The sequence below is a fragment of the Bombus impatiens genome, unplaced genomic scaffold, assembly GCF_000188095.3.
Source record: "Bombus impatiens unplaced genomic scaffold, BIMP_2.2 scf_0463, whole genome shotgun sequence".
Taxonomy (NCBI): domain Eukaryota; kingdom Metazoa; phylum Arthropoda; class Insecta; order Hymenoptera; family Apidae; genus Bombus; species Bombus impatiens.
Window position 1 is genome coordinate 1,699,990 of NT_176882.1, and position 14,635 is coordinate 1,714,624.

Genomic DNA, 14,635 nt, shown 5'->3' on the forward strand with positions numbered 1-14,635 from the left:
TGACGAGCACGACGACAGGCGACGGCCGATGGGCGACAGGCGACGGGCGACGCGCGGCTACGATTACCAACCGAGTGCAATGCACACACCTCGACGAACGCCGACGTACCAACCGACGACGGACCAACGAACGAACCAACGAACTATCCAGTCACCGAGTACGCGACCAAGAAAGCTCACCTGCTAGAGAGGTGGTTGGCTGAAGGTTCTCGCGGTGACTGCACCCAGGGTTCGGCGGAAAAGGGTGTGAAGCGGAGAGACGGAGAAGGGATGGAGGATGGAAGATCGGTGAGAGAAAGAGGAAGTTGATGCTGACGGGAGAGGAGAGGGGGCAAGGGCCAGACACGGAGGATGGGGATAGAGAAAGAGGGAAGGAGAGTAGGACGAAGACAAGCGTGTAGGATTCGTAAGTTGCGTAGAACGTGGAATCGGGAAAAAGGGAGAAAGAGGAATGGAAGAGCGGATGATAAAGATGGTAAGGTAGACACCGAAAGGGAGTCTACCTTACGATAGCCGGTGTAAACACAAGCGTCGAGGGTTAATCCGAGAGGAACGGGAGCAGAGCGAGAGATGGACGGATGGACAGGAGCCGAGCGAGATGGACTATGTTATCGGAGCACGATGAAATGGGGGTAGAATCACGATCGCCGCCCCCAGCATCCCGGAGACTGAGGCTGGCCGGGAGGTCTCTTCCCGGGCAGCGGCAGCTTCTTGCACAAGCGCACTACGAACCGCGGCTTTCACTCTATATCGCTCTTTTCGCCTATCTCCTTCTCGCAACCCTGGCCTCTTTCTCCCCAATATATTTCATCTCCTTCTCGCGATCTTTCCCTACGGTGTCTCTTGTCTTTTTCACCCTTTTCGCTCCTCCGCTCCTTTTTCCATGCATTCCATTCCCTCCACCCCTGGCTGTGGTCTCGTACGCGGAGATCCAACGAGAATCCTCCACCACGATTCCTCTCGGCTACCAAGCTACCTAGAAGCTGGGACTCCTTTTGTTCCCTTGGAATCTTCGGTCGGGTCATGAATTTTTTCTCCTCGTGCATGCCATGTCCCCATTTTCGTTCCTGCTCCGCTCTGTTTTCTTTCCAACCTCGTCTCTCTTTCTTCTACTCTTCTTCCTCTTTATCCCCTTTTTTCTTCCATTTCCTCGTACAACCACGCGGAACTCCGGATGACTTCGTGTTGTTTTCTCGATTCAACGTCAATTACGGGCCAAAGGCTCACTCCTTGATTCGATCCGCGCTTTCCTTTTCAGCTTTTCCACGCGTTTCGTCTCCCGACTCTCACCGACGTTGCTCGTAATCGCGGTCACTGGGTTTTCGGAGTAGCGTCGCGAGCCCGCGTGCTTCGCCAATGGCAAATCTGTATCCTCGCAACAGTCGTTGCAAGTCGTTTTTACGCGACGAAAAGCAACGTCGGAGCTGATTCTTCCATCTTCTTCCAAGCCTTTCTCGCCGACCTCTTTTTAATCCACGCGTTTCGCGGAATCACGACAGCGGAAGTTGCAGCGCCAACGAAAATCCCTCTTTCCCGGTGGCCTTTTTCACCGTCTTGTCTCTGGCGACCGTGTTCATTCACACCCGCCAATGATAAACGCTGAATAAACATTCAGGCAACGTCCTCTTTTTTCCATTTTTATCCCCATCTTGCGTTATTTAAATATCCTTTCGCATCTATTTGCAGCCTCCCGGACGTGGTGGATGCTAAAGACCTGGCATCGATGCATTTACGAGCAGCCTTTGTACGAGCTCCTCCTCCCGCTCCAGCACAGTCGCTGTCTATGGTTAACAAGAATCGGTGAAGCACCCTTTGCCGGTAACTCGTCCTGCATCGTCGTCGTCAGGAGGGAGCCGTGTCTTTTGTCTACGTGAATTTCTGTATGGGAAACGCGTGCGCTATCGCGAATTCCCCTCGCGGCTCTTTTCGCGATCAATTCTCCCGAAAACTCGAGTACGCTATCATACTCTGTCATTCAGCAGAAGATATCATTCGGCAAGATATCGTACTATACATCCGCCATTCGTACCATACACCCGGATTCTCCACAATCGTAAATTCGAAAAATAATTTCGTGATCGCCAGGGTAATAATATCTCGTACTGATCCTTCTTTTTTTCCTATAGATCTGGTGGTCGTGTGTAATTCATTACCATTTAAGTTTCCCCCTCGAGTAGCAAAGTCTCACGGTTTGTTTCGTCGATATTTTACGATCACTTTCAACGCGTCTCCCTTCCCCTGTATCACGATACCTTCTCCATTGACTCGTAGATTCTCCCACTCTTCTTTGACGAGACCGCAAGATCGTGTCTCTGTTCCGATAAGTTTTTAATTCCACGAAATAGAGGCGAGAGGAGAAGCGGCGTGTTTCGCGAAAGCGTTCCCTGTAAGTTGAAAAAGTCCGGCGCGCACATTCGGCTGCGTTCCCACGGGAGGATCCGGAATTGTCAGAGGTAGGAGATCTGGATGGGGGCTGGCGAGGTGCCGGGGGTGAGGGAAGGGGAGTGATATGCTCTGTGGTTCTGCGACCCACTGACCCGCTCGATAACGCTAGCACCCAGGTCAGTAACCTTACTCTACCATAAAATTCTCCATCGTACGACCCTTTTCGTACCGACTTGACTAGAACCAACCGTTGATTACGATTGCGATCGGAGATAATCTCTTGCCTCGTCGATGATTGCCACCAGCTTCGTGTCTATTGATCGTTCCACTTGTCTTTTATACAAGGTACCTACAAAGAAGTAGTCTTCTTGCTTCTCTTTTTCATCTCACGTTAGAATGGAAAATTTCTGGTAAATGGTTGAAGTGCATCGTTCCATGGTAACAAGAGATTATGGCAACTTCGTGGCAAGGGATTCGTTCCTCTGTTACATGGAGTTATGGTTCGTAGATGTGTTTTTCCGGTCCCGAAGGGTCGATGACCGGCTCGATGATCGAAATACTTGGCAACCATCCATCGAATCCACGAATGCCAAGCTCGATTATAGTTTTCCTGCTTTTTCTCTCGTTCGTCGGACAGGTTTTTCAGCCGTCCGGCAATGTATTGCTCGTAGGTACGTTGGCGAAGAATCTCGAGCGCGCAATCAACCTCGACTATTGCGGTAATCTGTACAAATGGTCGCGTGAGAATTATCGCGATGCGGCGTGTCACGCGATAGAGGGGACCATGGTGCCCTTTTTTTTTATTTTCGTTTTTATCCCTTTTCTTTCTTCCCCCTCCCCCTTGCCTCGATCGACTCGAAGCTGACGTTAAGGGTGGAAGACCGCAGAAGATCGCCGGACGTGGAGTAACGCGCGGCGATCGCGTTCCCAGCGATGATCGGAATCAGGTCATCGATACGACGCAATACCTGTGTCCCTAGTATTTTTCTGCGTGCTGTAATATCGCGTTGCAAGGATTGCGACAGACCAGACTCACGCACAGCGAGTATTGATTTCGAGTCTCGCTGGCAGTGCTGCCACGATTCCGCGTCTCTAGAACTAAACCCTGGATGAGAGCTAGGGAGAAGGTCACCGAAATCGCGTCCCTTTCAAATTTCGAAAATTTTCATTTATTCGCAACGCGTAAGTAAGCTTTTATTCAAATCGATCGTGTTTCATCTCCGTTTACGAGACATTTACAAAAAATGTTAAAAGCTCATTCTCCGCTGTCTCTATGGTTTTCAAAATTTCCAATCTTTACAAATTTCGTTTCTTTCAGAAATTCATTGTCACGACAACGATCCCGTGGTTTTTGGATTTCAACGATATTATTTAAATTTGTACGATGCAGTCGGACAATTGCTGGTTATTTGAAATTTTTCAATTATCCATGTATCCTTTTTCTTCTCCGAAGTATCCGATCCTTCCGAAGAAATTCGAGCAAGTTCGCTCGGTTTTTTGCCCCGATCGGTGCACCTCGAGGTCGTCGACGCAGCTTACCTTCTTCGGATGCACGTTGCATCGCTCGAGGGCTGCTTCAAGATGGCGTTCTTCTTTAACCGATGCATATTAACGAGGGTCAATCAGTCGTGCGGAGGTGGTTTTCTCGTACAACGAAGCGTTCAACGAGCCAGATAACGAAACTACGGAATTTCCTCCTCCCATCTGTCTTCTATCGAAACACGTAGTTTTCAAAGTCGATGCAAGTTTGCCACGTCGATCGCTCCCATTTCGAGAAACAGTCGAACCAACAACAGTCGATCACAAATTTCGATCGTGTCTTTACGCAAATTATACGGTCGCTTGACAAATTCGAATAACGAACATGGTTTCGATTCAGATTCACGCGAAACTCTATAGATCCTCGTTACTTCTATTATAGTCAAAAGATTGCTTGTTTACAATGGCTTCTCGGGTCTGTGAACCATTTCCCTTTGTAAACGCCGATACGATCTTTCCCGAAATAAACGATTGCTATATCACTCGGTTAAGCATGCAGACGCCCGTATCCCCATGAAACTTCGGTTACCGAAGTCGTAAAACGTTAAACCACGTTGGCTAATGTTATTTTCGGCCAGTCAAATGGTCGGTATCATGATCAGCAGTTTAGCGCTAGCGGAAGCACTGGAAACTTAACATGCCTCCACGTGTCTGTAATCACCTACGGTACTGTTCAAAAGTATTCGGACTCTTTCTTATTTTCGATTAGGTGTATTTAATTGTACGTACAATTCTAGACAAATTAAACAACAATGATTTTATCCTTTATAATCAGTTTAGCTGCGCGTACTAGCGTATTATAAAAGGATTTGATCGACTTTTGAAACCTTATACGTAATGAAATTGGTGTTTGTATCTGTCAAACCTTATAAAGGTTACTTGAGAAACTCTTTGTCATTTTGTTTAATTTTCGGGTTACAAGTCGGATTAAGAAGAGTCCTCTAAACCGATGTTTAATACAATCAATGTTATTTAAATAACGACATGTACGTAATACATACAGTAAACAATATTATTTTTATATTCTTAATAGATTATTAATTTGCTAGTTTGGCAACGAAAAGATAGTAAGCAATGCGTCTAATCTCTATGCGTTGAATCGAAAAATTTAAATCGAAAAATTGTCCAAGTTATAATTAAATTACAGAACGATAATATAAATACGTTGAGGAGATTGGTTTGTTTAATTTGCACAGTTCGAAGATAGGGTATCTGTTGATGTTCAAAAAAACAGGCAATTTGTAAAATAATTTGTAAAATTCACCTACTGTTATTACAAAACGACCAAAGTGTCCGGATACTTATGATCGGTAGCGTGCTAGTTCCATTACCATTCGAGCCACGTGTGGATTATATTTAACCTTCCTTCGCGCGGCTATCGATATTTTTTTCCACCAACGCACGTTTCCGTAATGTCCTATTTTTATCGGTGCGTGGACGTCCGCGTGCAAAATGAAAAGAAAAGAAAAAAAAAAAAGAGAGAAGAACGCAAAGAGGACGAGCAGGCACGCGTTTATAGGAAATCATGGATGGTACCGCAGGCATGTAAAGGCAATTAGACGACAGTCGCGAACGCGTCGTAAAACCGTCGCGTCTCGGCGAGACGTCGCGCGGAACGAGGCCCTCGCGAAGGCCTTTCGTCACCTCGACGATCTTAAGAATGCACTCGCAAGAATGTACTCGTAAGAATGTACTCACTTTGCGTTCTTTGGCAGTGTGCCAGTCGCTGGGCCAGAATGCGTGGGGGTGAGGCAGAGGGGTGGATTGTTCGCGTTCTGAGGCACCAGGGGTTGCCTCGCGTGAGCCGGTGACGTGTGCGAACCGTAACCGTCTGAATTCAGCTAAAACCAATGAATTAATCCCGGGTGCATTTTTATACAACGGCTCACGAATGTATTTAAAGAAGTATTTTTCTATGAATATATTACGCGTATCGTGCGAAATATCTTTACACTTCGTTGATACTTTATCGATAGACACGACTATCGGGATTATGTTAATGGGATTTGAAACCAATCTGAAAACATATACAGAAGCTGTAAGATATTCAGTTCAAGTCGATACATATCCCGTATTGGTTAATGTATTTGAACAGTCTACTATTAATTACATACATTAGCTAGCAACGATATTTAACGAGGATCAGCCGTATTTAAAGAGTTAAAGAACTAAGATCGATAATTTGCTATGAAACAATCTGCTGATTACTAGCGAACGTTGGGTATATTCGACTTGGACAGGAAGCACAGTTTCGCGATGTATTATATATGCACATGCTCGAGATAGGACGATCGATTAGAGAACTGGTTCACTGGATGAAATCTCTTTTCTCGACAAACGACAAAGCTCTATCCCATTTTGAAAGATCGTCCCAAAGAAAGTTAGAACGCAAGTGATGAAACGTAAAACGTTAAGCAGCTAATTCAATGGACCACGGTCGAAACTTACTTATTACAGCTACTTGTAATGTCAAGTTTCAGAAATCTTGACACGGTATATCGATAATTGATTAAACGTTTAATTAACCGAGTTTTGTTTGCTTCTGAGGAAACCCGATCAACGAGAAAGTGAAAGTAATCTCGAAAGTAAGATGAAACTGGACTTGGACCGGTAATTTGATGGAAGCCCGTGAAGTTCACGTACCTTGACGACCGTGCCGATGAGCGAATCAGGCGGCATTTCCGGAGGATCCGGTATCACTCCGGGGTTGGCGTGGGCAGGATAATCGTTGTGAAGATTGGGCTCCTTGACAGGAGTGCCGTCGACCCGCTCCATGTCCAGGCTGTCGGTCGGTGTCGGCTGCGAGAGCAGGCGCTCCTTCATCTCGTGCAGATACGGACACCGCTGCATCTCTTCAGAGTTACTTTTCGGTCGATCTGCAAAGTAATCAGGTATCGACCGGTTAAGAGACGAAGCAAGGAGGAAGCTCGTTGCTTGCTTTAAACTCGATCGTAAACGATAACGTTGACATCGATAGGCCGGCCGTGTCGTGGCCATCGTGTCTTTCGCAAGGGATATCATTAATTATACGCCTCGTGAATAATGCATCAAAACTATTAATCGACCGTTCGTCCTCGTTTCCGGTCCTTCACGGCCGGTAGTTACGATTCGATCGATATTCCCGAGATCGTCGTATAACGACGGCTACTCGGCCGTTATGTCCGGTACAATGGAATCAAGCGACGAAGAAATGACACCCGCGCACTCAGCCTCCGCCAATCCCTCTGGAATTAGAACCTTCTCACCTCGTTAAGTTTCATCGAACGCGTATTTGTCCCGACCTCGTGCACCGCGCCTCTTCCACACGATTCGCTTATTTACTCGAACAGTGGCACTCTTTGTGAGGGACACTCTGCGCGAGGATCATCTTAACACATCATCTACCTTTTCTCCCTCTTCTCTCCATTCCATCGACAACTAGTCGTCTGACGGCGAATATCGAGCACATATTCTTCCTCGTTAATACAGGAGGAATCGATAGGAGAACTGGAAGTTCAGGGTTCACGAAATCGCCCCTGCGTTAACCTTCAACGTTGAACTTACTCGACATTACGGTGTCCATCGCGTGCCAGTCGAGCAAAAGGACTCGATCGACGAAAAACAAGAACTCGAACGATCTCGATCGCGCGAAATCGAGAGTAGGCCGTGATCGATCGGCCGGGACAATCGAGCCGTGGGACGATAGCGTAAACGCGATCGGATCGGCACTGGTTCAAGGGGAAGTCTGATCCTCGCCGAGTACGCGACATGCTCTCTCCCCATAGCAGAGATCGCCAAACATGGCACTGCCGATCGGCCATCGAGCGGTCCGCTAGTCACGTGCGTTCATCTTTCCGCGCGGCCACGCTTCGAGGAACTTGATGAGCACGAGACGGGAAAACGAATGAGAGCCATCGAACACGCATCGAAGCCTGCTCGAGTTCTTTTTACGTTATCATCGAGTGGCGCTGCACGGAGTAGCCGTATCCAGCGGGACTTTCCATTAATTACGTTACGGTGATCTCAATCGTCCGTTACATTTTTGGGAATTTCAGCGTAGAGAGTTTTTCTATTTACTTTTCCTCGTCTGGAATATAATTGCGTTAAATTTCAATTGGCGTGATGCTGGTTGTATGACTGACAGACGCAAGCGTTGCAAATTGGTTTAAGAATCGATAGTATCCATAATATTATATAAGTAAAATATGATACGAGGTACGAGGAACTTTATTTAAAGTGCTGAGTACGAGTCAGTTTTAACTTCGAAGAATTCTAAAAAATTTATAATTGATGCTTTCGAGGAATAAGGTGTACTCAGGTCTCAGTGACTATCTGTTAAAAAATTTCAATTCGGATTTTGAAGGGTTTAGTCGTATTAGGTTGTCCGAAAAGTTTCTTTCGTTTTATGAAGAAATAATAGACGCACAACGTTTCTTGTTTTATATTATTATTATGTCGAATTACATAGGATCGATTTTGTTCTGTTGAGATGAACACTGCGACATTTCACACACTTGGTTTCAACAAAAAACACGTTTGCGAAAGAGAGACATTTTTCGGACAACTTAATATTTATCTGACAGTAATTTATCGCGAATAAGAGAAATTTGTCATTAGCTTAAAGATTTTAAATAGATTGATAAGATAATATTCCGTCATCTCATAATATATTGTATATATTAACCTAATTATGAAACGTACAAATTTCATCGTATTTGTCGATTAATAATTATCTGCCGCCTTCTGGAACTATGTTACTCTTGGGTTCTGCTTTTGAAAAATTATTAAGATGTTAACATGAAATATTCGCTTACTCTTTTGATACTTTACACTGAGAAGTTTAATTACTTTGCAGACTTTATACTGAAAGTCTACCAGCCATATTTCAATTAATTTTTTAATTAGTAATTATCTGTTAATCATCAAACCCGTGCCATACCAATCGAGGATTAATATCGATAATTTCCAAGCCATTGTTTCGCTTACTACTCGAAACCACATCTATTAAGAGAGTTCTTTCTCAAAACGAATATTTAATCGAAATCAAATCGACGGTTCTCTTAATTAGAAGCGAAATCGGAATTTACAGGTGAGCGGTACACGACAAACAGATGGGGCAAACAGAAGAAAGTAGATATCGGTCGAGGATGAATTTTTAATGTTTGCTCGGCGTTCGAATTACGGCTCGCATCGAAATGGCACGGTTTTCCGGCGAAAAGCTATCGATTCTCGAACGCGCCGCTAAATAGGTCACTCGACGCAGCGCAGGTAATTAGCGGGAGTAGCGAGTTTACGTAAGAACGGGTTGCTGTGCGTTTTGCAGGTAGCAGCGTTTCGTGAACTCGACGAGTCAGATTTCTCAGTTATCTCGTTTTCGCGAATAGGTGTCGATTGCTTCGGGTATCGCGCGATTAACTGGGTCATTTGTTTCTGTACTGTTTTACTCTTGCGATTCAGCTATTTACATTATATATATGTATGTATGTGTGAACTCTTCCTGTATCTGTATTCAGATGTCTCTAATTATTTTTAAAAAGAAACGGACTAAAATTACATGTTAAAGTCAACGAATTCTCGCCTACGAATTCTCATTCGTCTATATTTACCCTACGATGTTGCCAGCACAGATTTTCATAGCGAAAAATTATCGATTATCGAACGTTGTTGTGCGTGAAGTTAACGGAAGCAGTTATTTATATCAGCTAAGGGAACCGATGACACCAACGTGAATAATAAATGAGCTCGTCGAACAAAGCTCGTCTCTCGTAGTGCTTGGAATACAATATACATTGTATATTTTATTTTGTATATTAAATATATCATTTAATATACAAAAAGAGAAAAAATAAAAAATATTAGATATTCACCAGGAAGCGTAAGACACGGGTCGCTCCAGTGTTTCGACGTTACGTGATTTTCTAAAGTAGCTTTTCTTCTCGAAATATCTCTTAAAACGAAACTTGACGACACTCTTATTTTTAGTCTAACGGATATTATTACCAATTGTTACGATTCAGATCGCTCATTTGCAGGTATACAGCGTGGAAGAAATTAGACGAAGTGAAGTGTCGTAAGGAACGAACACTCATCGAGGTTGTTAGTTCATTGACAACGCCACGTGTAAATGTTTGCTTGCTGTCGCAAGCTAGGAATAAATTACAGCTACGAGCGTGCCATTGCAGCCGTCGAGCGCATACTAAACCATTTTCTCGACATGATTTGCATCCGTCGTTTCAGCTACGAATCTAACGTCCTTTCGTAGAATCGCGATCTTGTCACCGGTATTTTCGTACGTTTAGCAGAAGTTTATATTTGTATCGAGATTCGACTGTGATTTCGATCGACATGGAATAGAAACTACGTTCGGTGTATGTGCAGCGACGATGAAATTTCAAGGTGATTCGCAAAGCAGGAAAATGGCAAACGCTTGAATGAAACTAGAAACGTGGATAGGAGGGTAGAGGGGGGAGGAAGGGTGGTGAAAGCGAGGCTGCAGTTACTGACCTACCTCGAGTCACGATTGCAAGCTATCTCTACGAAGAGGCGGGCAAGAAGAAGAAAATACTACTGGCGGAAGGGTGGCAACGACCGACCGCAACGTAAATACACGGCAGCATCTCGAGAAAGGAACAAAGGAGGGTCTAAGGGGACGATGAAGCTGCCGAGAAAAAGACTCGAGTCATCAAGAGATACTTCGTCTTTTCCATTTTCTGTCTTTTGTTTAGTTAGCGTGATTAAACGTATAATACAGGGAAGAAGCGAGGGGCGAAGTGGATGACACGTAGATAGCGGAATCGTCGGTCTAATCGATCAATTTGTTGGAAGAAAAGTTAAAGGGGTGGCGTGACGCGTATCGCGAGTACGAGCTCCCGCTTTGAACGTGGTGTTGAATCGTACAAGGGGGAATTCAACAAGTGCAGCAACGGCTAAATGGAATAATCGGTCCGGTTAGAGCAAGCACGGATGGGGTGGAACGAGCGCGAGAAAATGCGGTGCTAGTCGGCACTGAGAACACTCGCGATCAATTTTAGACCGGTCGTTGGTAAATCAGCGGGGAAAAGGTGATCGAGCTTTGACGGAGAATCGATGGCGGTCCGATATAAACAAAGAAGGCGAGGAGGAGTTAAAAAGGAATACAGAGAAGTAAAGTAATCGGAAAATCCTTGGTTACCTGTGTGCGAGTAAGGCTGATACAGGATTCTAACGCGAACCCGCCGGCAGCTAGTTTGTTCCCCGATAACTGACCTATCCGAACGCGCGTCCGGGTGACGCCGCGGCGTCGCGGTGCCCACTGCAAGCTCACGTTCCATTCGTTCTCTCTCGAGACGCGATCGCGAGTCGTGCTGCTTGCCTCCTATTCTTGCACATCGCCGGCTATATATTTAGAAATCCGCGGTTCGTCGGCGTCACAAGCTTTAATCACGATCCTCGGGGGTCGGCTATCACTGTTCCTTCTCCTTCCTATATATTTTTCCTTCCCCTTTTATTTGCCGCGCACTATCCTTATCCCTCTTTTTCCCCCTATCCTCTCCGTACGTGCTGACTCCTCCGTCGTTCCTTTTCCACCTCCAGTTCGCTCTGATTGTTCGCCTTCGTTCCCGTTTCGGCAGTCGGCGTGGTATGTGTCTCTCTGTCTATTCACGTGTGGCGAACGAAACGGAAAAGGACACGTGTGCGTACGTGTGCGGGTCTTAGGCGTGTGACACGTGCGAGCCAGCTCGGCAAATGTGGAATTATTTCTGCCTTTTGCCACATACCCCCTACCTGCCTCTTCCCACGCTACCTTGTTTCCCCCTTCCTTCGTACCTGCCTTCGAACGACGCTTGCTCGCTCGTGAGCCCGACGACGGCGTCGACGCCGATACCGGCCGCCAGAACGCTCGACGGCCATTCCGCCATTCTACGCGATTCACCGATCGCTATTACAGATCTTCTCTTGTCAGCGAACGCGTTCACCAACCCCACCCCCGTTAGTATCCCCCTCTTCGTCATCGATCCACGTTAGCACCGCTAATGGAACACCGGGATAGGAGACTTAATTTACTCTCTTGTCGCTTTTCAGATCTGAGAACAATTCGCGTGCGCGATGGATATCAGTTTTTTCCACGGCTCCCTTTTGTTTCTCATCCCGACGGGTGCCCTCTGGTTCGCGTTAACGTTCGGAATCGACAAAATGACGCGTATTTTATTAGAGTCAAGGGATCGATGACGCTTCGTTCCTTCCGGGTCATCCACTCTGTCTCTCTTGCTCTCTCTCTCTTCTTTTTTTCATCCTATTTTTTTCCTTCCGTGACTACGCTCCATATTTTCGCCTCACGTTCTTTCGAATATCGAATCCTATCCGCGCTTTCAATCGTAGCCAGATTAACGAACACCCTCTGGAATTGCTCGAGGGCGACGCGTTCAATCCGCCCGGTGCACCGTGGACGTACGTATAATCACAGACTCCTCGAGTCCCTGCAGGTCACGTAAATCCTTTAAGCGTGTGCACACAGATCAAAGATCTCGAATGCGTCCCGGAATAGCGTTCCTTTCGGTCCAAGCGTATCAGTGATCGTGCTCTTTCTTTGGAGTTACCCCATCGTCGATCCGAATACTGTAATGGATCGAATTCGATGCTCGTTTAGAACCTCTGAGACCGGAATAAACCGCTAGACCGATATCGATCGATCGATAGAGCCGGCTAATATATTCTCTATTATGAGACCGTCGTCGTACTCTTGATGGAATTCTAGAAACGTGATCGCCAATTACCATATTGTCGAACGACTAAAGAATTCCGTGTAAATCGCTAATATCGTCGGTCGATGCCTAATTAATTTCTTCTTTCTACGATACTTGAAGCTAACTGTGCCTTCTTTCTGTGCCCGAGCTCTCGCATTTGAAATATCGATAGCCCATGGAGCTCTTCTCAGAACGAGTCTCGATATTCCTTTTTCCTCCGTCTTGTTCTCGTTTATTAATATTCCCTTCGTGCTCTCGTTTCGTCGCGATTTGTTTGAATGTTTTGTTTCGAGCTCGAGAGAGAACCTTTCGCTTCCATAGCTTTTCGATTCAATTTCGCGTATCGACTGGAACCCTCATCCCCTGACTCTGTCCTTGCCTGTTTCCCCCTTCGTGTACAAACGTCTCGCGAGGATAAAGCGCCGAGGACACATCGAAAATCGTCGACCCGGAATAAGCTCTCCTCCATATTTGAAAGCGCGCGATAAACGAGCTTTCTTCTCGAACAACTTCCTGGAAATGGCGGATTTGAAACGAACCGACGAGCTCGAACGCTCTTTCTCTCTAATCGATCTGCCACAGTGACACGCTCTATCGCGAGTAATTTTAATTATTCCTGGTTGTTTCACCGTGCACTGATTACTCGATTCTTAACGCATCGAGATACGAGGTAACGACACGAAGTGGAGAATTAACGTCAGAACTGAAAGGGGTCGTAGAGGCTAATCGCGGAAGTATATCTCCCCTTGAAAACAAGCGGCAGCGATATTGTAAGGATGCAATTACGAGCCAACCTTTCTTCGCTGTCAACAATTATTTCCTTGCCACCGATGTAAGACGTTCGTCCGCTCAAGTTTTCACGCGAACTTTGTTTTCTTTCGCGGCCGTCCGCGATAGCTTGCGCGCGACAAAAAGACCGAGCATAGAAATGCGCGTCGTTGAACACAGAAATGGAACTCGACTCCAGCGAGCGGCTAACCCAGTTTCTTACTGGCGCATTTAATTTAAACTGCGAGATCACCGAAGCGCGCCAGCTGTGTGCATCCTTCGCACGTTTTTACGAATCCGTGTCTTTTTAATCTGTCGTGCTTGAACGAATCGTGGCAACGAATCGCGAGTGAAAGTTCGTTGTTCGACCTCGGTCGGATGTTGGCGGCTACGGAAGCCAGCAATTGCCAAGCGGCGAGAAGTTGCGACGTTGAGGAGAACAAAGTGGGCATGTAATTAAAAATGAAGCACGCTCTCCTATGCAATCGCGCCGCGAGTCAAGATCCTGTCGTTTCTCGGCTTCCGACATTCGTTCTCGCGTTCATCGAATTCCAGCCTCTTAAATTCCTCCACGTTTCGCTGACAACGCGATTCTGTGTCCGGAAAACGCACAAATTTTTTCGAAAATTCTGCTTACGGTGTTATCTAATGAAAAAGGGAATGCATAAAGTAGAGCGTTTTGAGAAACAATAGTTCGACGAATAATGAATGACGCGTGGAAGAGAATCGACAATCTTCGGGAAGGAAATTGACTCGCGCAGGAAGTCCGTGTGTCTGTGTGTGTGTGTATAGGGATTGGCTCGATGTCAGCCGAGCAACACGTATCGGGTTGGAAGGCAGCGAGAGATCTCAATGAGCAGTCCATACGAGAATGCACGGTCACAGATATGTAGTACGGTAGTCTCGGAGAAACAAAAACATCGCGAGGTTATCGCGCCGGCTCCGCCCGTACTCGCGTCCTCGAACCTGATCGATATGCCCGCCCCTTCGACGTTCTCGGAAAATATCGACCGAGTCCTGAGTATTTCGGCTCCATAAGCTGCTGCTTTTAGTATATTCTACCTTTTCCCTCCTCTTGATTTACCCCTCTAATATTCTCTTTCTATATCTCTACCTCATCGGTAGAAACCGCCAATAGCAATATCTTGATAGAACTGTTTGCGCTCGATTCACTCGTTTCTTTATCCAGAGGAAATTACCAGTCACTCCGAACTTGCCTATTTTTTTTTTTTTTTTTTTTT

The 14,635-nt window shown here is 45.9% G+C and overlaps 1 protein-coding gene across 11 annotated transcripts in view; it reads right to left on the reverse strand.

The window, feature by feature from the left end:
* LOC100741310 (proton channel OtopLc) overlaps positions 1 to 14,635 on the reverse strand; it is a 37,542-nt gene that overhangs the window by 14,246 nt on the left and 8,661 nt on the right. For 3 of the 11 annotated variants that reach the window (XM_033321554.1, XM_024368539.2, XM_003490606.4), the window contains exons 2-3: positions 6,568 to 6,800; positions 5,623 to 5,765 (exon numbers count right to left, since the gene is read on the reverse strand). In XM_033321554.1, the coding sequence (XP_033177445.1) occupies positions 5,623 to 5,765; positions 6,568 to 6,800 (376 nt within the window). Of the gene's footprint in view, positions 768 to 5,622; positions 5,766 to 6,567; positions 6,801 to 7,308; positions 7,388 to 7,467; positions 7,490 to 11,074; positions 11,642 to 14,635 lie in introns of those variants that run through there. The other 8 variants (XM_012387315.3, XM_033321555.1, XM_012387311.2 and 5 more) reach the window with 7 other exon arrangements.